The sequence below is a fragment of the Engystomops pustulosus genome, chromosome 10, assembly GCF_040894005.1.
Source record: "Engystomops pustulosus chromosome 10, aEngPut4.maternal, whole genome shotgun sequence".
Lineage (NCBI taxonomy): Eukaryota > Metazoa > Chordata > Amphibia > Anura > Leptodactylidae > Engystomops > Engystomops pustulosus.
This window is the reverse complement of record NC_092420.1, coordinates 26,622,049-26,649,924: the sequence shown is the minus strand read 5'-3', so window position 1 is coordinate 26,649,924 and position 27,876 is coordinate 26,622,049. Positions and strand designations below refer to the sequence as shown.

General features: G+C 38.3%; 1 protein-coding gene across 2 annotated transcripts in view; it reads right to left on the bottom strand.

Moving 5' to 3' along the window:
* Nucleotides 1-2,279: 2,279 nt before the first annotated feature.
* Nucleotides 2,280-27,876, bottom strand: part of SLC6A11 (solute carrier family 6 member 11) — a 118,823-nt gene continuing 93,226 nt past the window's right edge. For both annotated transcript variants that reach the window (XM_072127317.1, XM_072127318.1), the window contains exons 8-15: nucleotides 26,133-26,236; nucleotides 22,678-22,802; nucleotides 20,358-20,470; nucleotides 18,663-18,800; nucleotides 17,247-17,349; nucleotides 11,409-11,509; nucleotides 9,991-10,161; nucleotides 2,280-8,062 (exon numbers count right to left, since the gene is read on the bottom strand). In XM_072127317.1, the coding sequence (XP_071983418.1) occupies nucleotides 7,910-8,062; nucleotides 9,991-10,161; nucleotides 11,409-11,509; nucleotides 17,247-17,349; nucleotides 18,663-18,800; nucleotides 20,358-20,470; nucleotides 22,678-22,802; nucleotides 26,133-26,236 (1,008 nt within the window). In that variant the 3' untranslated portion in view covers nucleotides 2,280-7,909. The remainder of the gene's footprint in view (nucleotides 8,063-9,990; nucleotides 10,162-11,408; nucleotides 11,510-17,246; nucleotides 17,350-18,662; nucleotides 18,801-20,357; nucleotides 20,471-22,677; nucleotides 22,803-26,132; nucleotides 26,237-27,876) is intronic.

Genomic DNA, 27,876 nt, shown 5'->3' with positions numbered 1-27,876 from the left:
TACATTTTCTGTAATGACTTATCCACGATATTAAAATCTTCTTGTCTTCAAATATTTTACATTTGAGGCACAATATACCATTATAGTAGGTGAGTTAAGCAAAGCAATTGCTAGAGTTATTTTTCATACATATGTAGCACTGAATAACATTATTGGCTTAACCCGTTGAGCAGTCGTGACCTCTCAACCTTGTAGTGTAAGTAAATAGAGGGAAATACCCATTTTCTGTGATAACTAAATGAATTAACTCATTTTAGTCACATTAACCAGTGCTGCATCTGTATATTTTTTTAACCAAAACCACTGAATCCTGTATTTGTTTCACCTTAGGTTACTTAAAAAAAAATTGTTAGGGTGAAAGTCGAATACTTCCATTTCAAAAGGAAGTCTTTAGGAAATGGTGTACTAATAAAAGTTAGTGTTCCATATTTCAAGTAATAAGCCCAGACTGTATTAGATTTAGTGGAGTATTAGGCTATTGTTTCAAAATGATTTCCAAATGAGATCCCGTCTGTGATAACGAATCACATTTTAAGGTTTCATACAAGACATATTTACCATGTTTAGTACCATTAGGAGCTATAGATAAACTATTTTGGCTCAGGTTGCCTTTACACAATAGAAAACTGTTGGCCGAATGCTCATTTGGCCAACAGGTACTCCTCCAAACTCAACCTATATATGTACTTGCTTGGCTTGATCAAATATGCATTTGTTCTAAATGGGGAAACATCCCTGCTGTAATTACCCCACCACTAACTTTCAAAATGATCCGTCTTTCAATGAACATCTCCTGTCAAGTCACGACTTTCCTCATGTTCTACTGACAATGAATCTAATGTCTATAGCCTGCAACTATTTCTCATATGACTCAATGTGACTTAAAGGGAACTTGTCACCACAGAACCCCTCTATAAACCCCCAATAGTACCTTTGAGGTAACTATAATTGTATTGTCATGGTTCCTTTGTGTATTCTATACATTGCAGCTTCAACCCAAAAATTACTTTTATTTAGCCTGGTTTCTCTCGTCGATGCAGTCAAGGAGGCGGGAGACCAGTCAAGCTCTCTCCCGGCCTCATACAGCTGGTGTGGCTGGTGAACCCACCCCTCCACATGTCCCTTGGCACTGCCATGTGCCGAGTTTTCAAACACGAGTACTGTGACATTAGCAGGGGGCAGTGCCAAGAGATGTGTGGAGGGGTTGGTTTACCGGGCACAACAGCTGTGAAAGGCCGGGAGAGAGCTTGACTGGTGTCCCGTTTCCTTGACTGCATTGATGAGATAAACCAGGCTGAATGAAAGTCATCTAGAAGGTACTGTTAGGTGTTTGTAGTGTAGTTCTGTGGTGACAGGTTCCCTTTAATGTATTTTGCTAGACGCTTTTGAAAGTCAAATTTGTGTAATTCGATAGTTGCTAAAGTAAAACCATCTGTAATTTATGTAACAATAAACACTGATTCCATCTGTTCCACAATCGACAGTAATATAGTCTCTACCTGAAACTGCCGTTTAAGTCTTAGTTTATAAAAGTAGATTTGACAAGTAATACAAAAACCTAAAAGAACAGCTACAATGTTTTAGGTATTGATTATATGATTGTCTACTGTAATTAAGTATTATTTATGATTTTTACCTTATCTCTATAAAATAGTCTTCTATTATTCTAAAGCCATCCAACATCTCTTGTGTGTACAGTCGAGGCACAGTTGGTGTCATTTATTTGTTCTGATGTTTGAAGTGAAGCCCATCCGTTTAGGTACCATGAATTTGTCTATAACTTTAGCATTTAGCACAGGGTCGAATGTTTTTCTATTGACAATCTACACCGCTTGCTTTTATGCTTTTGTTATGTTACACCCAGGGAATTTGCAGTATAAACAAAAAGACTTTGCAAAATGGATCATGCCTTGTGCACCAGTTTTTTGTGTACCGGACATGAAAATGTTGCAATTCCTGTGATTTTTGTCCCATGTGCTGCACTTCTGTTCTGACGTAGAACGATTAGGGCCAGGGCTGGTATGCCCCAACCAGCCACATTTATTATTACATATGGAAAAACACTGGCACAGATTTAAGGTGAAATGAAGTCCAGGTCAGATCTCCAGATTTGTGTGAGTAAGGGCGCATTGCCTTATCCCCCCCCCCCCCCAACACCTCCCTACCAAGTTAAGGTTCAAAATAGAGAGTAGTTCCAGTTGAACATAAAGCAGTCCCAAGATTCTATGTAACCAATGCATTCATTTATTTAAAAATGGCCCAACACTTACAAACTGTAGATCCCTAAAGGTATAGGGTGCAGTGTTGAATGGCAAAGGTAACAGTTCATTGATCAATTTTATCCATTGGGCAGAGCCACATGTTGGGGATAGTTTTTCGAATGTAAACTTACATCCCTGTATTTTTGGTAATTTATCAACACATAATTTTCTAAAGAAATTCTTAAATGTCTACTCTCTCAGTAATTTTTTTTCTTTATTTACTACATTTATTTATGGTGAATACTTAAAGGATATTTCTCATCAGACTGACTGATGGTAGACTCCTCTTACGGACCTGCTTGTTTTTTTCAATTTGTACCAGGCTTGGTCTTCTTATATCCAGCAATGTCTGCATATTCTAAATACTAAAATATGTAAATGAGCTGGGGAGCCAAGAGGCGCTCCAACTGCTTCACCCTATGGCTTATTTACATATTTTTAAAACTTAAATTTCTAGAATATGCGGCCTTTCCTGGATATAAGAAGACCAGGTCCCAGCACAGATTTTAAAAAATGAGCACTTCAGTAATAGGGGTGTACCATAAGTCTGATGGTAGATGTCCTTTAAAACAATCTTGTTGGGAACCTTAAGAGATTGGCACATCACAGTGAATATATTATTTTTCTATCATTATGATATTTTATTCCTGTCCCCTATCTATCCACGCTTGTAAAGTACAGTATTTACTTAAAATAAAAAATATAATGTTTAAGATAGCAACATATTCCATATTTCTATGTATTTACAATATATCACGATATGAATGTATATATAGCTTTGTGTCATAGACTGCATTTCTCTGTATACATCTGTCTTTAGATGGTCTGCTCTTGATTGAATATATTTAATACAGTATGTGAAAATAGATATGTATTCTGTTTTATTATAATATACTTTTGCTAAAATAAAAAAACACTATTAAAGGTATTACATGGTTTAAGAAAACATGACAATGCCTAAGTACATTAATATTCTGACAAACCAGAATAAAACTGAATAGCCATTAGAGAAAAGATAAAGATTTAAAATATTTGTAAAAAGAAATAAAAGTTAACAAAAGTTGATGTAGATATTGAGTGAAAACAGACACGAGATGGACTATTGGGTCTGAGGGGGAATTTAATTTATCTAAACTTTGTAATGAGACCAAGTATAGTAAATTTTGCATTAAGGATGGAAGCACAATTTTAATTTGAGCCCAGAAGCCCAGTTTAAACATTAGATTGTTTCCAGGGTTTTTTTTTTTAAATAAATTGGATCTGTGAATAAAGATCTAATTTTTGTGGCCTAATTACTTCATTGACCTCATTTGCACAAGAAACACCAGATACAAAGACAACTTTACATTATCTCTTCACCAAAGCAAGAGAATTGTTGTACAGTCAATATCAGATAAATCAATGGGTGTGTGACTGTCTAAGCCTTACAAGGTAGCAAAAGAGGCGTTTCCCATCTAGGAAAACATATTTGTATATTTCCCATAACCCCTAGTGGAGCATCAATGGCTATAAGTCTTCACATGCCTGTAAGGTGGCCTCAATTGGCAAACTCTCCGTAAGGAGAACTCTTACTCTTTCACCCTAGTCAAAGGCCTCTCACTCAGCCAAACCAGTTACATACACTGTAATGAAGAAACACAACCACATCGAAGCCTTGTCTACAGTTGGAGATCTTTTCCTTCTGGAATAGATATACTGGTTTGTCTTTAATCCCATATCATGTCATTAGGCTATTTGCAAGTCATGCTTGATGGTAAGGTGTCTGCCTAAAGGGGCAGCAAAATAGGCATGGTTTTCCTTGTCCCATTTAGGAAAAGCTATTTGCATATTTCCCTAAACCGCCATCAATCAGCTGAGTCTAAATGGGAATAGTTATGCAAGAGAATTTGCATTGTGGTCTTGTTACATTGCTGGGGTCTCTAAAAACAGCAGATTAATGGGGATGCCAGAATTTAGATCCCCAGTAACCTAAAAAATTTTAACTATCCTAAAAATATCTGAAAATCTCTTCAAATACCTACTGCCATAATAGTCTCTAGAGACTTGACAAGGAGCTTTAAACCTCCTGATTTCTAAAGAGAAATGACCATGTGGTACTTCACTGTAGAGGTGACCAGGTAAATGTATACATAATGTACACATCTTTAGTAATTAAAGCATCAATTTTCTCAAACCAGCATTGATGTTATAAGCTGAAATCTATGTTAAGCCAGAAGATTCTATCATGCTTATATTCCTTTAAGAATGAAATGTACATTATTTATCAAAATGATTAACAGGAATTGATGATGTCACTTCCTGTCTTCCTTTCCTTAGTTGAGTGCATTATGTGCAATAAGTTCAAGCATCCATTATTTCTACTTTTGCCTTTTTTAATAAATTGATTAGTATTGCCATTTTTTTGATATTTTTTTATTTATAAAACAGTATTGTATAATTTTAGCAATTTGTTTATAAAAATTCTGTTTCCAAAAAAGAACTGTATATTAAATTATTTCTGCTTGTAAATTTATTATATAATGCAATATTATAATTATTTATTATTTGTAGCTTATAACACTGATGAAAATAAAGGCTAATTATGCCTTTCTGGAGAGAAAAAATATCACAGGTTATGGGGATAAAACATTTATTTAATTCTTGAAGGTTGGACTTGATGGACTTGCGTCTCCTTCCAGCCTTATATACTATGATACTATGTCACTTGACATATTATGATGTCACTAGTGTAGGTTTTTTCCATTTTACATAATGAACCCAACTTTTGGGGGACTACAATATTTATATTATATCCTTTACAACTTAAAGGGGTTGGCCCATTTTAGGAATGATCTCTTGTCCAGAATAGAGAGTGGTTAAGTAGAGCCCATTTTGCTATAGTGTGGCCTATTCTGTATTCCACAAAAAATATTTGGACACTTCAGTTTTCCTGGGGTGGAGCTACAGGAAAACTGAACCCCTACCACAAAGATCGGATCTCTAGAGGATTAAGAAAACCCTTTTGAGAAATGACTCCTAGAATAATAAGACAGTTGAAAGAAAAGAACAATTAATAATTAACAATTAAAAATGTCACTGTGCTTATGGTTTTGTCAAATATCATAAATTACAGTAATTTTCCTTCCTACACATCTGAACCTTGACCACATATAAAGCTACTTGTGGGACCAGAATTGGAGGTGGAAGGATTACATGGAAGCAAAATTTGGCAAGAAAAAGGGTTGCACAGACCTACGTTTTTTCTTTCTACTTACGCGAATAGCACATTGCATTTTAGGAACTGTAGCCTTGGTGTCTATGACATCTCTTTGTAGTGCTCACTCACACTCCACAAAAACAGCTAAGTAAAGTCATTAGAGTAGTTTATCTATGTAAACATGTTCAGTGGCAGTTCTAGCTGGCTGAATTTGTTGAAGGTGATCTCCAACCATAACATTTATATACATTTTTTAAAAAAAGGAACCCAGTGTTTAAGTGACACATTGCTAAAGATTATTGGTTCCAGTTTTGAGCTACTCACCTTTGCTGGAGCAGCACATTACACTTCTTCAAGATTAACAGATAGCAGAAATTTTTATGATATACATACAATCAAAAATGTTTGAATTTATAAGTCTTGGGTTAAAGGGATTCTCTGTAAAGTCAAAAGACACTCTAATTTCTTTCAGGGGTTGTACTTGAATTAACATTGATTACTTATCTACAGCAAGATAGACCATCAAGGTAAACTCCTGGACACCCTCTTAACTATAGTGTCTATTACAGCTCTCATTTTCTAGACCAATGCTAAAAGGGCCACTGATTTTAAACAGTTGGGTCAGCCCTTACATTCAACTTGACTTCATTTTCTTGTGAAACCGATTTAAAAAAAATGACAAGCCATTCTAATCAAACTCGTTCACGGTTTGCAAAAACTCCAAAACAGATTCAAATTCATGTTTTTTTTAAAGAGTAGAGTAGAACTTCCACTAAATGTAAATGGTTTTGTTTCTTGTAAATAAGTGCTACCAAAGGCAACATCTATGTAGAGTCACCTGAAAATATTGTAGCTACCACCCTTATCTGGTACTCAATATCATCTAGTTAAGGCTGAAGGAGGGCCATTCACTGTAGGGTCCTATTCTCTACAGCCTCGGAAGCAGTGAGATAATTAAATATTGGAGCAAAATTTCTAAATGTAAGGAGATGGAAGGCTGCAATAAATAGTCTGTAACTGTTCTAAATATCTTTAAGTGTCTAATGTAGATGTTCATAAATCTGGCTAAGTTTAAGTTTGTCTAGTCTAAGCTTATACTTCTCCTTATTTGCTTAGCTAATGGCTGGTAAATGCACCAAAATGATGGTCCATTGACATACATTTTGGTGCAATATAGGCCACACAATCCGCGCGCAAAGGGGGATATCTCTCATCACCTTGTCTGGTTTCTTCTATTGCTTTCTGAGACTTTTTGGTATCGGTTGGGACTTTTTGGTCTCATCTAAGACCATAAAGTCTCATAAAGTAGTTCAAGAAACCAGGCAAGATGGTGATAGATTTCTCCCAATGTGTCTACACATTGGCTAAAACCAACTAAGATCAAAAAAATCTGAACTGAAACCAAAAAGTCTCATAAAGCAGTACAAGAAACCAGGCAAGGTGGTGATACATTTCCCCCTATGTGTCTACACATTGGCTAAAACCAAATTTTTATTTTTGCCAATGAGGCAAAAAGGGGTGCACTCAAGCCCCAGAACCTTATGGTTTCCATGAGGCATCTCTTTCCAAAGAGACCATCTATTGACACATTATAGCTGGGAGATCAGCCCATATTTTGCATTGGAGCTTTAACTTACTCTTCTATTCAAGACATCTAAAACATGAACAATGTGTGTCAGGGCATTTTGTAAACTGATATAACACATATTTGCAGCAATGGCCCAGAAAATGAGCTTTAGGTAAATTTGTGCTCATGTTATGCCACAGAGCCCCCAAAAAACCCAAGACATACTTGTCCCCATTTTACATGACAAATTCAATGATACAGCAACAGGGGATTGAGTTGATGAACATCTCCAGTGAATATAAGTATTTGCTTTAGTATAAACATGTAATAATACACAAAAAAGGCAGTAACATAGAAACGTACAGTACAAGTCACCAGATATTAGCAATTAAGTTTCCTTTTCCCTTGGCAAAAAGAAAGACAAGTAAAACTATGGGGCTGGTCTATGGATGGGTAATGGAAAAGAAGAATGAGCACAGAACTAGTAATACATGATAACAAGCTTGTTCACAGACATACATTACCAGCTGGAATGGTCATAACTGTGTAAATGAGATTAGAAGAATATCCTATATAAACACCATGCTTCATAAAATCCAAGTATAAAAATTTTACAACACGCTATACATGTGTCTATAGCTCTAGAAAACATGGACCATATCACAACAGTACATAAACTTGGCACTATAAAAACGTACAATACTGTTTTATAATCAGTCACTTATAGAATAATTAAAAAATCACTGGAAACATTATACAATGTGCACTTGGAAATTAAACATGTTAAAGTTTGTGCGAAACGGGTGAGCCTCTATTAATTCAGTGAAATAATATTCTTTTCATATTCTTATTTTACAAAACAACAAGCGTCAAATAAAATATCCCTTAGAAGTGTGTTTCTTTTTCTGTAATGGCCGATATGGTTCCATCACCTTTCTGCTTGGGGTCACAGTCGTTCACAGCATTTGTACAGGAGGCGGCTCCCAGCTTCCCTCTCATTTTTAAGTCTGGGCTGGGTAATATCAAAGATCTAAATCTCTGTAAGAAAATGGTTAAATAAAGTTAGAGATAACAAAATCATACTATGTATATTTTAGAGGTGGACCTCCTAATTATTTGGCTTTCAACATGCATAGCGGTGCTCTTGGATAACTTTTCTGTTGTTTCATACTTGTCTCTACCAAACCATCCTGGGTGGCCCAACGTCTCTCTTGGTCAACACATGTAAGAAATCACTTTCTATACTTTATTGACAAACCCAACATCGTAGACCTTGTTTTTTTAATGTATTGGACTCGGCTTACCGTAGTTACATTTTGATTTGGACACACAAAGATACATAAAGAAAAACTGAAGGAAGCTGATACCACAATAGTGGACTACCTAATCTAGAAGTTTGCAGGAAAAGGAGTCCATGTCAAATAACTTCAAGAGCACCATTCACCACTTCTACGGCCCTCTTCAGGGTGTTGCTCCACTGATTCCGAAGTAGACAAATTGGGGCACATTTACTTACCCAGTCCGGAGGAGATCCCGAAAGTGCATTGTCTGACAACAATGCACTGTGCCACGATTCAAGAAGATTATGTGCCCGATTTCCTGCATGTGTTGCTTCCCCGCTCAGGTCCGCCGGAGTTCACCATCTTCCTCCCGGTGCATGCAAGTGCAATTTTTAAGTTAAATCCTGTGCTCTATCCAAATCCGTCGGATTGTCCGACGGCCCGCACCTCCATTTCTGTCCCATAAATGCTGGCGCATCTGATTGCGTGCGCCACAAATCGATCGCATGCGACACTTTGGAAAACCCAACGGAAATGTGGCCGCAGGACCCTTAGTAAATAAGCCCCATTGTTCAGGAATAGTAAAGGATAGGTAAAACAATCAACACTATCATATAGAAGGTGCCATGCTTTCTATTACGTCCCATGACCATCCATCTGACCTTAGAAATCCCAACTAGAATATTCGGTCCAAAACTTAAGAAATGGGAACAGAAATGAAAAGATTTCTAGAAAACAGTTGGAACTAGAAAAAAAAATCTTGGAATCGCTAGAGCAACTCCTGTTACAGAATTTATTCAATTTGAATTGGTTGTAGTGGTGAAAGATTCTCTTTCAAGCTTGATACATAGTAGTTACTTTTGTTTTATTAAAGCCTGTGAAACAGAAATTGCCTTTGGGTTTTCCACATGGACACTTAAAATTACTGAACTGCCATGGGATGTCAGAAGAGGACGAAATGTAATTATTTTCTATTAATTATTTCTCAACTATCAAAACGTAGGCATGCAAGTTACACCATAAATGGATTGCTATTGGATGGAAAAGGATGTAAATGTTGATAAAGCTAATTATGGTATCACAATCCAACAGAATATTGTCTTGTAAAAAGACATGGCTTCTAATGAAGGAGTATTATTAACACTCTAAGTTACCGTATTTTGTATAGATTATGTATAGAAATAGATACCGTACTTTGAGGTGGAAAGTGTTCAAAAAAGGGAATTCACATGTATTCTTGATATAGAAGATCGTAGAAACGTTTTTAAACTAAATTAAATAAGGTTTATTGTTTTTATAAAACCCAACAAAAATGTAATTGTCGATATCTCCTTAAAGGGGTTAAGGGTGAAAAATACAGAATTCTGAACTAACCAGTGCCAAACCACTAGTGCCTTAAAGATCTTGAGGTAATTCAATAAAACCTCTATAAAAAGATTTCCTATGTGATAAGATCACATGGAGATTTGTATTGGCTTTGGCCCTCTTCCTTGAGGCCACTTTTAATTAATTCTATTATTTTGGGTATCATCTAAAAAAGTTTTGCTAAATGAATATGATGCGTAAAGCTTACATATGGAATCTACAACAATGTTCTTTTGAGACCATCTGTAAAAAAGTAACATTGACTACACGTGAAATAATCCATTAAATACATGATCCTTTGGAAACATCCTTTATTTTTACCTCAGCTATGGTTCCTTCGGTCTTCCACACCTTTACTATTATCCACAGAGGAATACAGACCATAGACGATAGAGCCATCATCCACCCAATACCGTAACCCCACGGTGGGTAGGTGTATACATTATTGTACTTTAGAGGTTTATACTTCACCAAGAAAAATATAAAGATACTCTGTGATAAAAGTGGAAAACACAATATATTATAAAATGCTTCAAAGGGTTTAACTTTTTTCTAGATTATAAAAGCCCCCCACATTCTTTCTGTACCTCTCTTTCGGACTGGAAGCTCTGATGTCAATTTCATTTCATAACTGATGGCTTAGGGAATCTTTGGCTTCAGTGATCATGTAAGAATAGTGGGCACATGACCACAGAGGCCAAGGATTAGCTAACATTCAGAATAAGTTTGACATCAGCATTTCCGATCCAATGGGACTTGGAAGCAATGGATACTGTGAACCACCATTGGAAATATAGGAAGCCTTTCATAGAGGCAAGTATGGTTTTGTACTCCTTTGTAATAAAACCCATCCCTTCGGTCATCTTTTTCTGAAAATCACAGAGCAACTTCAATAGCCTAGTTAAAGCTGAAAATATAATAGTATTGAAAAATCTTACATTTTTTAAACAAAGGACTTCCTGTAGTACCCAATAAAGGCTCAGCTTCAATTTCCATTTATAGCCTCCGTGAAAGTGAAAATGAAAATCGGTGTTGTGACAAGTTGCTACTACAGTACAGGCTACAAAGAAATACTTTTTTACTATAGCTTTAAAGGGAACCTGTCATCAGAAATTGACCTAAAAAATGCTACCAATACGTTGCTAAGCAGCTGAACACCTTACAGATGTGTTTCTTTCAAGACCCAGTGTGGTGGCATCATCCAGAAAATCAACTTTAAATGAGATGTAAATTGGTTGTATAAAGTCAAGGAGGTGAAGATTTTAACACTGAAATCAAGTTCTCTCTTCTGCAGAAAGCCCGCATCACTGTAGCTGATGGTCCTGCATCCAGAGACATCACTAACTTTGATGAACAATGTCAATCACAGAGGAGGAGCCATTCAGAGCTCCCCACCTTGACTTCCGTGGAAAAATCTCTGCCTCTTTGACTTTATACAATCAATTTACATCTCTCTTCCAAGTTGACTTTCTGGATGATGCCATCACGCTGGACCATGAAAAAAAACAAAACGAGAAGGTGTTCTGCTGCCTGACAATATATTAGTAGTGGTTTATTAGGCCAATTTTTGATGATGCGTTCCCTTTAACAAATATTCCAAAGTTGTATTTTATAGTTGGGTTTCACTGTTGTATATTATATTATATTTTTAAGTTTTATGGTTTTATTAAGTAACAATAAGAAAAACAAAAACCTAGTTCATTTTAGCACGAAAAGTACATTTTACAGTTACAACTTACAGCACAAATTCCCGGGGTAAAGATCATCCAACACCATTTAATTAAGAAAAATGGACGGTGACCAATCATATCTTCGATATTGTCATAAAACCGATTACTTCCTACATAACACAAAACAAAAATGAAGTTACATCTGTAAGACTCATGGGCATCTGTGACCCCCCCGGTCTCTTCAGCCTGGCATTTTTTATATGGTAATGTAACTTGGATTATTTTGCACTTAGCACTTTATATCTATGCTAAACACCTATGTATTACTTCCTGTCACACCATTTACTTACTCTATATTGCGGCTGTTTGCCGGGGGCTCAATTGTTTTTCCCTCGTCCTGGGAATTTTAATTGTTTTTAAGATCATGTTTTGACTTCAATACAATAAAGTTTACTTTTTTCAGCATAACATCTGTCTTTCTATCTTTTCAATTTCTTATTCATTGTTTCAGATGTTGTTATTATATTTTTGACCCATCTTTCTTGCATGTTTATAATCTGTAAGACTCATATATTATTGATGCAAAAATTAACCAATTAGAGCTGAACTTGAATGATTTAATCAGAGACGACAAATACGTTTCAATGTGCCACCTCTGTATGACACAAGACAGAAAGTTTGGGGTATAGAAAGTGGCAAGAAAGGACAGGGAGAAAGCGCTAATAGTGTGACATCTTAGGGGGTAACAAATGGACATAAAGCTGTAGATTGTGCTCACCGTTTTAGGTTGTGCTGCAGATAGGCACAACACTATTGTAGGCTTTATGTTGATAATTTTTGTCTGGTGCTGCCTCCAGAGGATAATCTCCTAAATGGAGTTGCCAAACTCTATAGAATGTGGTGAAAGTGGTCTATTGTTGGGGTCCAAAAGGATGGCGCACACAGAGGTGAGTATAGTAAAATTTTTTATTCAAGGTCTTTAAAACACAACGCGTTTCGGGGACAGAAAATAAAGAGGAGTTTTAACCCAATGGGGCAAGACAAGTATATAAATAAGTAAATGAAAAAATAAGTAAAAGACAAACAGATTAAAAACATGGTAAGTATTGGTTTTTAACCCTTTACACCATAGGGGTAACAATATTCAGACATTTGTGTCACTGGTAGAAAAACAGCTTCGAGGTATCAATTCCGATACACAGCCCTCACATAATCTTACTTACAGAGAAAGAATGGCAATAAAATCTCTAATGAACAAAAGTTCCATTGTCATTCGCAGTGCAGACAAAGGCGGGGTATTGTCATCCAAGACAGAGAGACGTACATCGGAGAAGCTTTGAAAATTTTATCTGATACTAACTACTACGAGGTCCTACAGAATAACTCAACCTATTCTGACGCACAAGAGCTTAAAGCTCTCCTAAGTGATGCCCTCTCTAATAACATCATCACAAAAACTGAAAAAGATTATATCTGGATTGATTCCCCATCAACCCCAATATTTTACCATTTACCAAAAATCCATAAAGATAAAAAAAATCCCCCAGGACGACCAATTATATCAGGTATTTCATCCATAACCTCTAACCTATCCCACTATATTGATGTGCATCTACAAAGCTATGTCCAGAACTTACCAACCTACCTCCGGGACTCAACCAGTGTCCTCATCAGTCTATAGAACGTGACCTGGGAACCCTCCTACTGGTGGGTCACTTTAGATGTGTCTGCCCTGTATTCAAATATCCCGCACCAAGAGGGCATTTATAGGATTAACCAGCACCTAGAAAGAGGTAGACTAATGCCTAAGAAACAAAGAATTTTTATCCTTGACGCAATACGCTTCATACTTACCCATAATGTTTGTAACTTTCAAAACAAAACCTACAGACAGACGAGGGGCACGGCGATGGGTACCAAATTCGCCCCAAGTTTCGCAAATCTGTACATGGGCGGATTCGAAACTGAATATATCTCCAATAGCCCCAAATGGTCCAACAATATCATCTATTACAAGAGGTGCATCGATGATTTAATGCTGATCTGGAAGGGTACAGAGGATGGCATTCTGTCCTTTGTAACTTCCATCAACCAGAACAACTGGGGTCTGGCCTTCACACAATCTATCACCAAAACAGAAATCAAATTTTTGGATCTGCACCTACAGATAAAAAACAACCAAATCTGTAACAAGACCTTCTTTAAGAATGTCGAAAGTAATAGCTTTCTCCATTTCTAGAGCGCACACCACTACAAGTGGCGTAAAAACATTCCCTTCAGTCAATTCAGACGTATCCGTAAGAACTGTTCTGAAACTGAATCTTTTCAAACACAAAGCAAGATTTTAATAGACAGATTTCGAGATAAGAAAATATTACGACCTATTACGATAACCACCCTCATTTAAGAGAAATTCTAGAAAGGAATTGGCCTATTTTACTAGGTGACCCCTATCTGAGACCACAACTCCCTAATAAACCATCCATGACCTACAGGAGATCCCAAACACAAAAAAATTTACTTGCACCTAGCAGACTTCGTACTGTGGACAAAACACTCGTCACCAATAATTTTCTCCCCAAAACAGTGGGGAGCTATAGATGTGGACAATCCAGCTGTAAATGCTGTAATAACAGCAGCCATAGAGTGAAACAATTCAAAAGTAATACAACAGGTGAATCATTTGTTATCAAGTATTTTTTGAATTGCACCTCCACCTTTGTGATATACTTACTGGAATGACCCTGTGGATTACAGTATATAGGCCGCACAATCCAACACCCCAAACCAGGATCAACAAACATCGAAGCAACGTAACTAATGGCTTCACAAAACACAGTGTTTCTAGACACAGTCATATCGAGCATCAGGATGATTTTGCAGGTTTTACAATCACCCCCATTGAACAAATTCCAGTAGGAAATAGCAGATATAACAAATTGTTTTGGATATATAAACTGAACTGCTTGGCTCCCAATGGGTTAAACGAGACCCTTGAAAATAACTTCTAAATTCAAAAGAGGACCCAAATACCCTGATCATGTGCCATACCCCCAAATTCTTAACACTTCTTGCTAAGTCACCTTTATGCTCTAAATTATGCTACATCAAAAAAAAAACTAGCACACTGACAAATAAAGAAAAAAAAAAAAAAAGGCGCAAGCCACTCCCTGTGCTGACAGAATATAAGCTAGGCTCAAACACCAATGCCCAAGGAGGAAGCCACACTTTCCTCGGCATCTGGTAAGTGGCCCACACTCACTTTTACCTTTTTTCTCAGAATTTGGTAAGTAGACCACACTCGCTATTACCTCTTTCTAAGCTCACCACAGCACCCATAGTAAATTTTGAAGCGCTCCAACTATCAATCCATTTATTTATATATTTAGATCTTTTTTATCTTTGATATCCTTTTATGTGTAAGTAACTGACCTTGTCCTTAATTATCATCTCTCTATTTGTATTCTTATATGAAATTATGGTCCAATATGTGTGTATGTATATCTACAAATCTTTATTACCGTTTGTTTATTATTTGTACAATATTTTATAGTTGATACACAGATGTGATACTTCCAATGATGATATAAATTTACGACCATGTTCACGATTTAAGAACGTATCTGCACAACCAATACTTACCATGTTTTTTATCTGTTTGTTTTTTACTTATTTTTCATTTACTTATTTATACTGTATACTTGTCTTGCCCCATTGGGTTAAAACTCCTCTTTATTTTCTGTCACTGTACTCAGTCTTTCGTTCACTTGATAAAAGGGTAGAACGCCCCGAAACGCGTTGTGTTTTAAAGACCTTGAATAAAATTTTTTACTATACTCACCTCTGTGTGCGCCATCCTTTTGGACCCCAACAATAGACCACAAGACAGGAAGGGAAAGGTGGAAAACATACTAAAATAGGCAGAATACAAAGATACAAACCATTAGTAGGGGACTAACTCCCCATCATGTGTTTTGCAACCAGCTTCATCACTGGGTGTATAATATATTTTGGGGTAACCTTCCACTTAGGTAAAGACTAGAGATGAGCGAGTATACTCGTCCGAGCTTGATGCTTGTTCGAGTATCAGCGTACTCGAAACGTCTCGTTGCTTGGACGAGTATTTCCCCTGCTCGAGATCGAGCATTTAATTAAGAAAAGACAGTGAAGAATACAATGAAAACAGTGAACACAGGATCATTTAAGTGAGGAACACAGTGAAGAACACATTGCAGATGTTTCGAACATCTGCTAACTTAGTCAAAGACACGAGCACCGAACGGTAGAGGAGCGGCGCGGGGGCTGGAGGGCTGGAGCGAGCATCATGGAGCGGAGGATGGATCAGGCATGCAGGAGCAGAGGCTGAAGTGGAGTGGAGCGGAGCGGGGGGCTGGAGTGGGCATGGAGGAGCGGAGCAAGGCTGGAGCGGCCATGAAGGAGCGGAGCAGGGTTGGAGCAAGCATGGAGGAGCGGAATGGGGCTGCAGCGGGCATGGAGGAGCGGAGCGGGGCTGGAGGAGAGGAGCGGGGCTGGAGGAGAGGAGCGGGGGCTGAAGTGGAGGCTGGAGCGGAGTGGGCTGGAGCAGGACCAACAGTCCGACCCTGATCACATCACAGCCCAGCCTGAGCATAGAAAGAACACATTGCAGATGTTTCCATACATCTGTAATGTGTTCTTCACACTTAATGTTCTTCACATACTATTGTGAACACCGTTTGGCGCGCGCGTCTTCCGATAAGTTAGCAGATGTTCAGAACATCTGCAATGTGTTCTTCACTGTGCTCTTTCAATGTGTTCTTTCAGTGAAAACATCTGCAATGTGTTCTTCTTTAGTGTTCTTTCAATGTGTTCTTTCAGTGAAAAATGCTTGAGTCTCCCATTGACCTAAATGGGGTTCATTATTCGATACGAGCACTCGAGCATCGGGAAAAGTTTGACCCGAGTAACGAGCACTCAAGTATTTAGTGCTCACTCATCTCTAGTAAAGACTCCTTGAGTTGTTGAGACAGAATCTGTCGGCTGGCGCCCTAGAAAGCCCAATTCATACCTTCCTCAGAAATGTTACAACCACATGATGTAAAACCAGTCTTAGAATTTCCCCCCATCGAGCTCCGGGGGCCCAGGTCTACATGGAGGCTCCAGGCCAATTAAAACCTATTATGAGGTCTGATTTGGCTGAGTTTTTGCTGATGGAGACTATAATAAATTTGGCAGGCCAAGCATTCACACCCCTGGCCGCCCCTGCCCAATCCATTCCCTGTCTGCTCCCTGAGTATGTGCCATAATGAATCTTCTCCACTGTGCCAAACTATTGTAGACATTGTTAATTAAAAGTTGTTTATTTTTTTGTTCTGAGTAGTTGAAAATCTCTCTTATTTTGAAATCATTTTTTTTTTATACATTGGATTTTTTTGTAAGAGAAAATGTTCTACTTTACCTTTTTAGCTCTCCTCAGATTAAAGCTGGGATGTTTCATTCCGTTTTAGCAACCCTACCATTTGGGGGTGTGGTGACTATTGGCTACTGGGAGTTGATTACCAAAAATGTCTATGATTGGCATGTTTAAGCAACATACAGTGATAGAAAATGCACATACACTCTCTCAATACTTAAAATCCCCTTTTTAATGTGAGTTTCATAATGCATAAATTTGGATCACATTGAATTGTTTGAAAAAATTGGGTGAAATGGTCTAATCAAATTTGTAAAGTTCGCTAATTTCTAGAGAAGACCATTACTATAAATGGTGTTTAAACGTTACGGATTTAGAATTTTGGTCCTAAAGCAACATTTTATGCCAGTGACCCACAATATAAAGATTGTTAGCTATTCATTGTTGTTAGACAATTATATTTTATTTATAGTGATAAAATCTACTTTTAATAGATAATGCAGCAAAAAACCTACCATAAATCCAACCTATGCAGATACATTCAAACACTGCGACGAACAGAAGACACATTCCGCTAGCAGCATACGAGTCAAAAAGTTGAAAGACATACATTCCCCCCTAGGAGACAAAAATCAAGACAATTATAGAGTTAATCCTATCAAAAACTTTAATAATAAATTACTATTATATGACATATTTCATTAAAAATATATCATCATACTTACAAAAGAATAGATTGTTTAGAATCTATATTATTCTGATTTGATTACAATGAAAATGTCCTCTTTGCCCCAGGTGGTGCAGAAGATGTGGCTGCCTCTGGACCTGGCTAAAACCATTTTATTTTTTTGAGCTTGGTCATGTCCCTTGGTCTGAATAGGGCTGAACTGCAGCACCAAGCACATCCACTATGCGTGGTAGACTGTGAACAAGCCATGGTACTTATCCAAACAAAACTGTCTCTTCTAACAGCTGATTGGTGGTGTCAGGTATACATCATTCTGCTAATAATCATTTGCTATAAGGATGGTTTCAGATTGGCACTGTTGCCTCGCACATCCATTGATTCCTATGGGTGTTTTCACATTGACTTGTATTTTTGTTCATCCATTGTCCATGGAAAAAAATATTAAACATGTCTTATTTTTTTTCATGGATGCAGATCAAGGACGGCAATAGAAGTTTATGGGTCCGCAAAAAAAAACGGATGCAACATCAAGGGTTTTTTCACTGGTGAGGCTGAAAAACCAGGTGTGATGTTTGCACGGTAATTTTAAACCTTCAGTATTTTTTGCAGACATGGAGGCAAAACGGATGCGTCACAGAGAAAAAAAGCAGAGACACAACTGATAAACTGAAGATGCACATCACCGCCAATGTGAAAGAGCCCTTTGGATAAAGAATCAATGGTGACCAGTAAAGTTATCCATTAAGGGAAACCTACCACCACGGATCTACCTATAAAGGTAGATCGGGTGGTCGGTGCATCTATAGGACGTGAGGATAGCCCATTTAAGGGCTAATCCTCACGCCCCCGCAATCTTTTAATAACTTTAAATTCCCTAATACGCAGATTTTCTAAAGAGGCTACTGGGCGGTGGAGTAGCCGGAGCTGAGGCTCCTCATAGCTGCGCGCTGAAGATTTCTCGTAGGAGGATCAAAGAGGCTACTGGGGCATGGAGTAGCTGCGCCGTGTAGCCTCAGCTCCGGCTACTCCATATAGGTATAGGTCCTTATAGGTAGATCCGTGGTGGCAGGTTTCCTTTAATTCTTTAATAAAACCAATACCCCTTAAAACCAATATCTCTGCGGATCTCAATCCTATCACTTCTACCATCTGTCAGAAGTGATTGCAGCGAAAATGTTCTTCTCCATAATGAAAGTAATAATAATCCTCTACTATATTCATCATTATAAACATGTAACCTTACCTCTGTTAACATGATAAGCCCAAGAAGATAAGATACAATAGAAAGTGCTAAGATTAATAATTCTCTGCGGTACCCCCTTCGGAATATCTTTGGATACATGTCCACTACGGCAGTGACCAAGCTTTCCACACAAACAAACTGCAAGAATAGATAAAAATATGTTACAGAGTATTGTAATGCATTAAAAGGAACATATCAATTAATAATCGCTAGTGATGAGTAGACCCAAACAGTCATGTTTCAGCTAGAAGTTCAGGTTTGCCTCCGCCTCCCTTGACTGTAACGCATGGAGTCGATGCTAGCACAGATTGCATATGTTAACTATTTAAAAGTCACCTGCATATAACACCATGTACCAAACCGGTGGGGGTTCAGGTTCTAACTTCATTGGCTCCACTCATCCCTTATAATGATAATACAATGTAATGATCCACATTGCATCATGTTGTTTTATTATAAGAAAGTATATGACCGGCTAAACCTTCCTTTAGTAAGAAAATTTTCTTTTGGAAAAAAATTGTGAAGACTAATTTTCCAACAAATTCTGCATAGTCTTCAATAGTACAAGTGAACACAAGAAAATTTGATATTATTATCTTTCCTTGATAATCTGTTTTTAATACTAAAATCTCTGCTAATATCCTTTTTTGCTAGCAAGATGGACGGATGCTTATTGAGGTCCATAAGAAGCATTAGCCAGCGGGGAGGAGCAGAAGCTTGGTTTCCCGCCTTCTGCTGTAGGTCGCTTGCCTACAAGCAAATGCACACAGTAAAAATCTCTCCAACCCAAACTTCAGATCACAGGAATGAACTTCGGGCTAGTTCGGGCTAGGAGATCCCTTCAGTTCATTGAGCGATTTTCATTGACTAGACTCGTGGGCTAGAGACCTTAAGAGAACTTCAAATTTCAGACTCTGGGTTATCATGGGAATGGGTCATCACTCCTCAACGTCATGTGTAGTGATAATCCTAGGAAAAATGGTTAAATGGTAAACACTAGAGATGAGCGAGCACTAAAATGCTCGAGTGCTCGTTATTCGAGACAAACTTTTCCCGAATGTTGAGTGCTCGTATCGAATAACAAACCTCATTGAAGTCAATGGGAGACTCGAGCATTTTTCACTGAAAGAACACATTGAAAGAACACTGAAGATCACATTGCAGATCTTTCTGTACATCGGCAAACTTATCTGAAGACACGCGTGCCGAATGGTGTTCTTCACAATAGTATGTGAAGAACAATATGTGTGAAGAACACATTGGAGATGTTTCCATACATCTGCAATGTGTTCTTCACTGTGTTCTTCACTGTATTCTTCACTTAAATGATCCTGTGTTCACTGTTTTCATTGTATTCTTCACTGTTCTTCACTGTGTTTTCTTAAGTAAATGCTCGATCTTGTGCGGGCGAAATACTCGTCCGTGCAACGAGCTGTTTCGAGTACGCTAATATTCGAACGAGCATCAAGCTCGGACGAGTATACTTGCTCATTACCAATGCCACCAGTTGTGTCAACCAACTGCATAATACAGGGCTTGTGAGCCCTCTTCCAACATCCTTAACAGCATTGTGATCATTCACGGGTGATAAGGGGAAAAGATGGGCTACTTCCAAACAAATCCAAACTTCTGTTCAACTCTATTCAGTAGGAGTTTTAGAATAATATATAGATGAATAATAAGATGGATAGTTACCTGACTGTCAAGTCCAAGGAATATAAGCATCATGAAAAACAAGGCTGCCCACAGTGGGGCCAAAGGCATCATGGTGACCGCTTTTGGATATGCGATGAAAGCCAGACCAGGTCCTAAAAATATGAAGGAGTTCTTGGTAATAACAACAGTATATAACAAGCGATTCGTAAACCCAAATGATCTATTTTGCAGAGCATTGGGCTTGGAGGTACAATAAGCGTCTTCTAGCCTGGCAACTGGTTGAATGTCAAAGCTGTAACTCAGGCAGAATGTAATCCATTCCATTTATAGATCCAGATGGATTTCCAGATGATGCCGGAAGGGGGAACATGTGGGTTTCCTCAGCCCTGGAGCATTGTGTGAAGTAAGTGGGAAGCTAAATATTGTTGTCAGAACATATAAATGTCTAATATTTTCAATACAATAAATCAACTGAACAACACAATCAAATTTTTATATTGAAATGGTGCACAACTGGACTTCGGATTGGTGCAGACACAGAAAGACCTATACCAATGAAGACTTTCAAAAACAGGAAGTTTTAAGAATTGCCGGAAAACCCTACCAACAAAGTGAGATTATTTGTCATCCTGGGTATGGCGTTGGAGAACCTGTGCTCATATTCCTTGTATTAATGGCCTCTAATCCTCCTAAATCCACTATGTTATCACAACAAATTCCTTCTATGATATGCTGTATAATAAATGCAAAGTAGTTAAAACTGCCACTACTAAGACTTCCAAAATCACGGCACCAGTAGATACAGTCATAACTTGTTTATGAGATTTTCAGAAACGCTGTGAAATAATAACTAGATTTTTGCCTCTGGCCAAGACTAGATTTGACAGTAATAATTCCACACTGAATGTTCTATATAAAGGTCTGGAAATTTTAGGTCAGTGAATTAGTTAGACTTTCAAATGGGACAAACTGAGTAATTGCATAGCGGCACCTTCCTACTTGTTGATGAATTGAGTGTTCATCTTTTTGGGTCAAGGGAAACAACTGATGACCTCCCAGAAGAAGAAATAGAGTCAATCTGGTAATATTCTTTTTATGTTTTTCATAGGTGCCCAAATTAGTCAATGTAGAGCACAGTATTTTAGCAGATATAGAAATGAAGGAGGAATAAATATGTTGTTTGCGGTGTGGATTACTTCATTTTAACTGTCTCAGTCTAATTATTCTGAATTTCTTTGCAAGGCCCTATTCCTTAATTTTTACCCTTCCTATTGTAAAATGGACAGAGGTTTTTAATGACCAGTCCATATAATAAGCCCTCAGATTGGGGTCTATTCATCCAACACCAAAACACGTAAGCAGTTGAAACAAAGAATAGTACAGATAACTATTCTCAGTGTAGTGGTCAGATCAGGTTACTGCAGATCAGCTCTTATTCATTTGAAAGGGAGACGCTATATGAAGAGCTACTGGGAATATCTGATTAGCAGGGGTGCTAGGTGTTGGGCCCCCCACCACGTGGACACTCAAGAACTATTCCATAGATTAGTCATTAGTTTTCTGTTAAATCTGAAAAACTTTGGATAGTGATATCAACTCAATGTAGATGTTACTTTAGATGTCAACCAATTGGTTCCCAAAAGATTTTGAAGCACCACTTAACCAGGAAGTTCTCCAGTCTGGATTAGCAATGGCTAATATCAAGATATTCTACAGTTATGTCAGGTCAAAGTTTATGGTTAGAAGTTCCAGAGGTTTGGGCAAGAAGTGTATAAAGAAAAGCAGAAGAACAGAATGGGGCAGTTGTTAGACAGGTAAAAGTAGACTAACTTAGACTTGGTCAGTAACAGCAATCACAAAGAGAAACCTGGTTGTCGAAAGCAAGAGCCAAGAGGACATCTTTGCTCAGGCACAGTTAGTATACAGGTGCTACTATTGGGTCAGATAGCACAGGTAGGTCAAGGCAGGAAGCACTTGATCATAAATGATAGTCATTGAGAGTTCAAGAAAAGAAAAGGACTGGTAGCCAGGGTAAATTAAGCAAGATAGGTGTATAATTGTGACCCTCGTTGCTCAGGCCTATAGAGATAGGGCTAATGACAGTGAATGTAAGCGCTACTGACTATTTGAGATACTCTTCCCCCTGAATGTGGGGAGGTGTACCTCCAGTGATATCACATCCTAATATGGACAATGACATCACCGGGTTCCGCCTCCACATTTTTTTCCTATCTAGAATACTTATTAGTGTATTGTTAATTTGAATCTTTTGTTTTACCTCCTCTTTGGCACAATTGTACCCCCACACAACATTAAGGCTGTTAACTCAATGTGCACTTATTATTTGAGAAATACATACCTGATTCCGCAACTTCTGCAATAGGAACCCCCTGCTCATAAGCCATGAACCCAAGGACGGAAAATATAGCAAAACCAGCCACAAAGCTGGTGCCGCTGTTCAGACAGCAGAGCATGATACAGTCCCTGCAGAGGGAAGCAGAGATTATGTGATCAGTGCAGATGCTGAAACATTTCTCTAGATTTAATTACGCCTCTAACATTTATCTAATGACTTTTAGTTACTGCAGACAATTGACCATGAAAATGAACAGCTGTGACCAACCACCGAACATATTGCTGAGCATTTCCTTCAACTCTGACTTTTTAGGAACAAATCTCTAGCAAAATAATAATTGTACGGGAGGAAAATTAACAACATAAGAATGGGATATCACAGACAATGGTCAGTCACAGATTTAGAGCAAAGAACTGATCCCTACAATTACGATTTAGAAAAAATGTTGGCCAATAGACCAAACCTCCATTAGAAGAGGGAGACTTCTACAATGAGAAGTAAAGGCATATCTTAGTGGTATTCCATCACTTTATAAAATGGGAATGATCCTTCAAGCAGTAAAACCTAGGACAAAAGTTGAGTTCATCACCATAGGTTATAGCATTATTTTCCTGCCCCGTTTCCTCCAATTCTTATGAATGGCACGAATACTATAACATTTATAGGAAGGGGAGAAATGGCCGGAAGAAAACAAGAGGAAAGAAGAGGAACATACCCTATAATACATTGTTTATACCATTAACCCCTTCGGGTCTAATCCATTTTAGGACTTTAGGACCAAGCTGGATTTTTTTAAATTTGACCTGTGTCATAATAGGAGGTTATACATGTGTGATGCTTTAACATATCCAGGGGATTTTAAGAAAATTTGATGATAACTTTTGTGTTTAGTTATGAAAAAATCGAAACTTGGCAAATATTTCTAAAAATTATTTTCAAAGCTCTAAATTTTTGGCTTTTTTGAGGCAGATAGTCATAGCAGACAAGTAACTTTATAACTAACATTTCCCAAATGTCTGCTTTATATTGTCATGGCTTTTTATATATCCTCCCTCTTTTCTAGGTTGTTAGGAGGTTCAGAATTGCGTGGGCAGTTTATTTAAACGTACCTGCATAGCTTTAAGTGACTTTGAGAGGCTTAAATAACAGTAAAACCCCATAAATTATGCCATAAATTAAACCGTCTCAAAGTATTAAATGACAAAAAACTCCACAAAGTTTTATACCCAAGTATGAGGATTCCCCTATATGGGGTGGTGACTGCTGTATGGGCGCCACTCAGATCTGCACTGTCACATTTTACAGGCTATAAAATGTCTATTTTTGTAATTTGGACATATGGAGGTTTATTTTTTTGTGGATGAGATACACTTTTCAGGTACATCATTTACAGGGGGTTCAATAGCCAATAATCAGATTTTATTAACTCTTTTATTTTGTCACAGCGTGGGACATGAACAAGTGATCATTTGACATAAACTATGACAGAGACGTGAACTGCTGGCAGCCCTGGGGTCCTTCATCCCTGCACGGAGGGTGCCGATTGTCGAGCTAATGCCCTATACAAGTCGTGTTTAATATGACCGTGACGTCTATAGGGTTAAACAGGCTGTTACTGCGGGATCCCGTGTAATGCGTACTGCCGGGATCCCCTGGTGATCGTACAAGCTCAGCTTTTGAGCTCGGGCGATCACCATGACATAACTCTACGTCAAGGTGTGGTAACTACACGCATCTTTGACATAGAGTTACATCAAGATGCAGGAAGGAATTAAAGGGGTTTTCCCATTTCAGCAAATAAATATTATGGTTTGTGTGACGCAAGGTCTTAGAATTTTATAAATATACTTCAACTGCAGATTTCTAGATCTCTGCTTGCTGTCTTTTTATAGGAAGGTTCATTGTTTACTTCAAGTTGATAGAAATCTGTCAATAGTCATGTGATGTCACACAGGTACATGGCTCATTGTAAGGCCCGTGCACATGACCTTATTGGGGGCACAAATTGTGGCCAGATCTAGGCCCCCATAGAGAACTATTACACCCTGTCATTGTGTCTACCCGCACTAAGTAGCGATTAGTGCGACTTGCCCACCTGATTTGTGTCGCGCCCACTCAGCTTACTATGGAGAGGCAAGGGTTCTGGATATGGTGAGCACAGGGTCGTGTGCTTGAGGCCATACATACATCTCCAATTACCCTCTGTGATAATGAACCATGTACCTCTGGGACATCACATGACCTGGAATCTAACGAACCGTGCACCTGTGTGACATCACATGACCAGGAATATAACAAACCGTGCACCTGTGGGACATCACATTACCAGGAATTTAATTAGCCGTGCACTTGTGTGACATCACATGACCAGAGATAGATTTCTATCTACAGGAAGCAGAGATCTAAAAAACTGTGAGGAATTGATACAAAAACTATATTGGAATATTAAAGAACTTTTCATCATGTAACCTATAAAAACTTTTAATTACACAAACAATAATATTTTTTTGCTGAAATGGGAACACCACTTTAAGTAATACATTTTCAGAGCTTCCATCATTTCCCTGTGCGTAAAACATGTCTAACCCACTCTCTCTGGTTTATTGATTTATTAGTTGGAAGGTTTGAAGAGTTTTACGACACTTTAGTGTCATGTATATTATGATTGACCATAATGAACTTTAATTTGGTGAAAAGTAATTGTTCCTTCAGCCAATCCAGGATACATCATCATCTGGAAAGAAGTAATCTGTGTTTGTATATATTTGATTGCTGGATGACAGATAACATCGATGGTTTACCCCCCATATCATCCATTTGTATGTCAATGGTTCCATTTCAAGGTATATGACCAATTTCCATGTATACATAAGGAGAATTTTGGGACATGGATGATATACAAAATCATAGCCTTAAAGGGGTATTCTCGCCTGGGCATTCACATTCAGTTTGATAAATCTGCCATATATAAACATTTCTTCAATTAGATGTTATTAAAAAAAATGTTCCTGTGTGAAGATAATTTCTCATAAATGTAGTGATATGGTCCCTTAAAAACGAGATAGCTTCGTCGGATACGGCCACCTCTGCTGGAGTGATTGCCAAAAGAAACAAAAGGTTTTTGTATATGAAATGTCCGGGATTTACTGTATGAACCACAGCCATCCTGTGGTAATGAATCCAGGAGGTCAGACAGGACTCAATAGCTCATGTCTGGCCACCGCTGCCAGAGTGTGACGTGGTCGTGACCGAGGAAGCTATCTCATTTCTAAGGGACAGAATGACTACATGTATGAGAAATTATCTTCACACAGGAACATTTTTTTTAATAACATCTAATTGAAGAAATGTTTATAAATGGAAGATTAATGAAACTGAATGTGACTACCCAGACAAGAATACCCCTTTAAATCAATACAGTCCAATGATCCATTCTTTGTATATACAAGTCGAGGTACCTGTAGCAATTATTATTGTAGTTATTGTAACTCCCCAGAGCAGTCAAACATCCCAAGCAGATAGCGTAAGAGAAGAAGATTTGAGTGCCAGCATCTACCCAAACCTAAGATAAAAAAAGAAAAAACACGAATGAACTCAGGAACACATGAGGCAAAAGAAAAACAAACATTCAAAGCTGCTAAGATAACATTTCTTTGGTAATCAACATTTCACAAAGATGGCTGGCCTTACATATTTTGATCCAGATAGAGAATGAAAAAAAAATGTAAATATGGAAAATATGTTCTTGTTTCTCCAGGTCCATTTCTGCTTCTCTTCCAATTCTAACTGGATCCTAGGCCAAATCTCAATGCAAAGGCAAAGCCCACTTTTTTCATCACTGTTATAACAGGTAACCACGGCGGCCAGTGATTGGCTGATCTTTTACTTCCTCAGTCAACAGGGACAGGAAGTGAAGATTCATGGTGGACTCATCGAAACGTTAAATTTTTCTTTCATATGTAATTAGAACATTGTGCATGTGCCTTGAAGTGAGGCGTGAAATCTGTTATGGTTTCCCAATTCATGCTGTAAAGTGAACCTACCAAGGTACAAATCTCGCCCTGTTTTCCCAGGCTGCTCTGTCATTTTTCACAAGGGGCACTGGAGTAACTACAGTAGTAGCAGCTGCCAACGACCATCTTGATACATGAGCCCACACCCCTGCTTCCCCTGGGCCCACAGGCTGTGATGCGGTGGGCTGCTCTATGCTCCACATGCCCTCACCCACCCCCCCATTCCCAGTCTTATAGTCAGCATTAAGATGACCGAGCATGGCTGCTCTGCACACGCTTTGCCGCAACCTGCCCCCTCCCTTGGGGCCATAGTCAGTGACAAGGCTTGGCCACACCCCATCTACTCGCCCAACCCCCCCTAACCATGGTCCACAGTAAGTGGCCGACAGTAAGCCCACCTTATCTACGCATCTGCACTGTGTCTTCCCACCTCAAGTCTTCTGTGTGCCTTCTGGTCACGTGGCATGCCCGACATGACAACAAGTGTGATAGATCGCTGTCAGAAGAAGGATCATTTGTCTACCATTTATCTAATGTATAAGCTGCTTTACCAGACACAACTCATGGACAACAGTGGCGCTATATCTGGAATAATTTTAGACATATTAGTTCAGTTTAAGTTTGGTTAATTTTTCAGCTTCATCTGGGGTTGGTACATATAAAGGGTTTAACTCAATGTAATTTAGGTATGGGGCCCACAGTGTCAGGGGGCCCCATTATCTGATAGGACACTAAGAATGATGGATGTGCACATTATATAAATATTATGGTGCACATTGTATATGTAAACATATATGTGATGTATATATGCTGTATATGTGTGTGTATGCTGAATGTGTATATGGTGTGTACATACTGTATTTGTGTTTATATTCTGTACATCGGTATATGACACTGTGGGAGTCATTTACTAAGGGCCCGATTCGTGTTTTTTTGACGGGTTAACCCAATGTTTCAGTTCTCCGCCGATTTTCCCTGTATTGCCCAGGGATTTCGGTGCATGCGATCGGATTGTGGCGCATTGGCGCCGGCATGCATGCGATGGAAATCGGGGGGCGTGGCCGTACAAAAACCCGACGGATTCGGAGAAACCGCCGCATTTTTTTTAAAAAGTGTCGCTGGACACGCACTTACTTTCACCCGGCAATGGATCGTGCACTCTGGCGGACCTCGGTGGACTTCAGCGCAG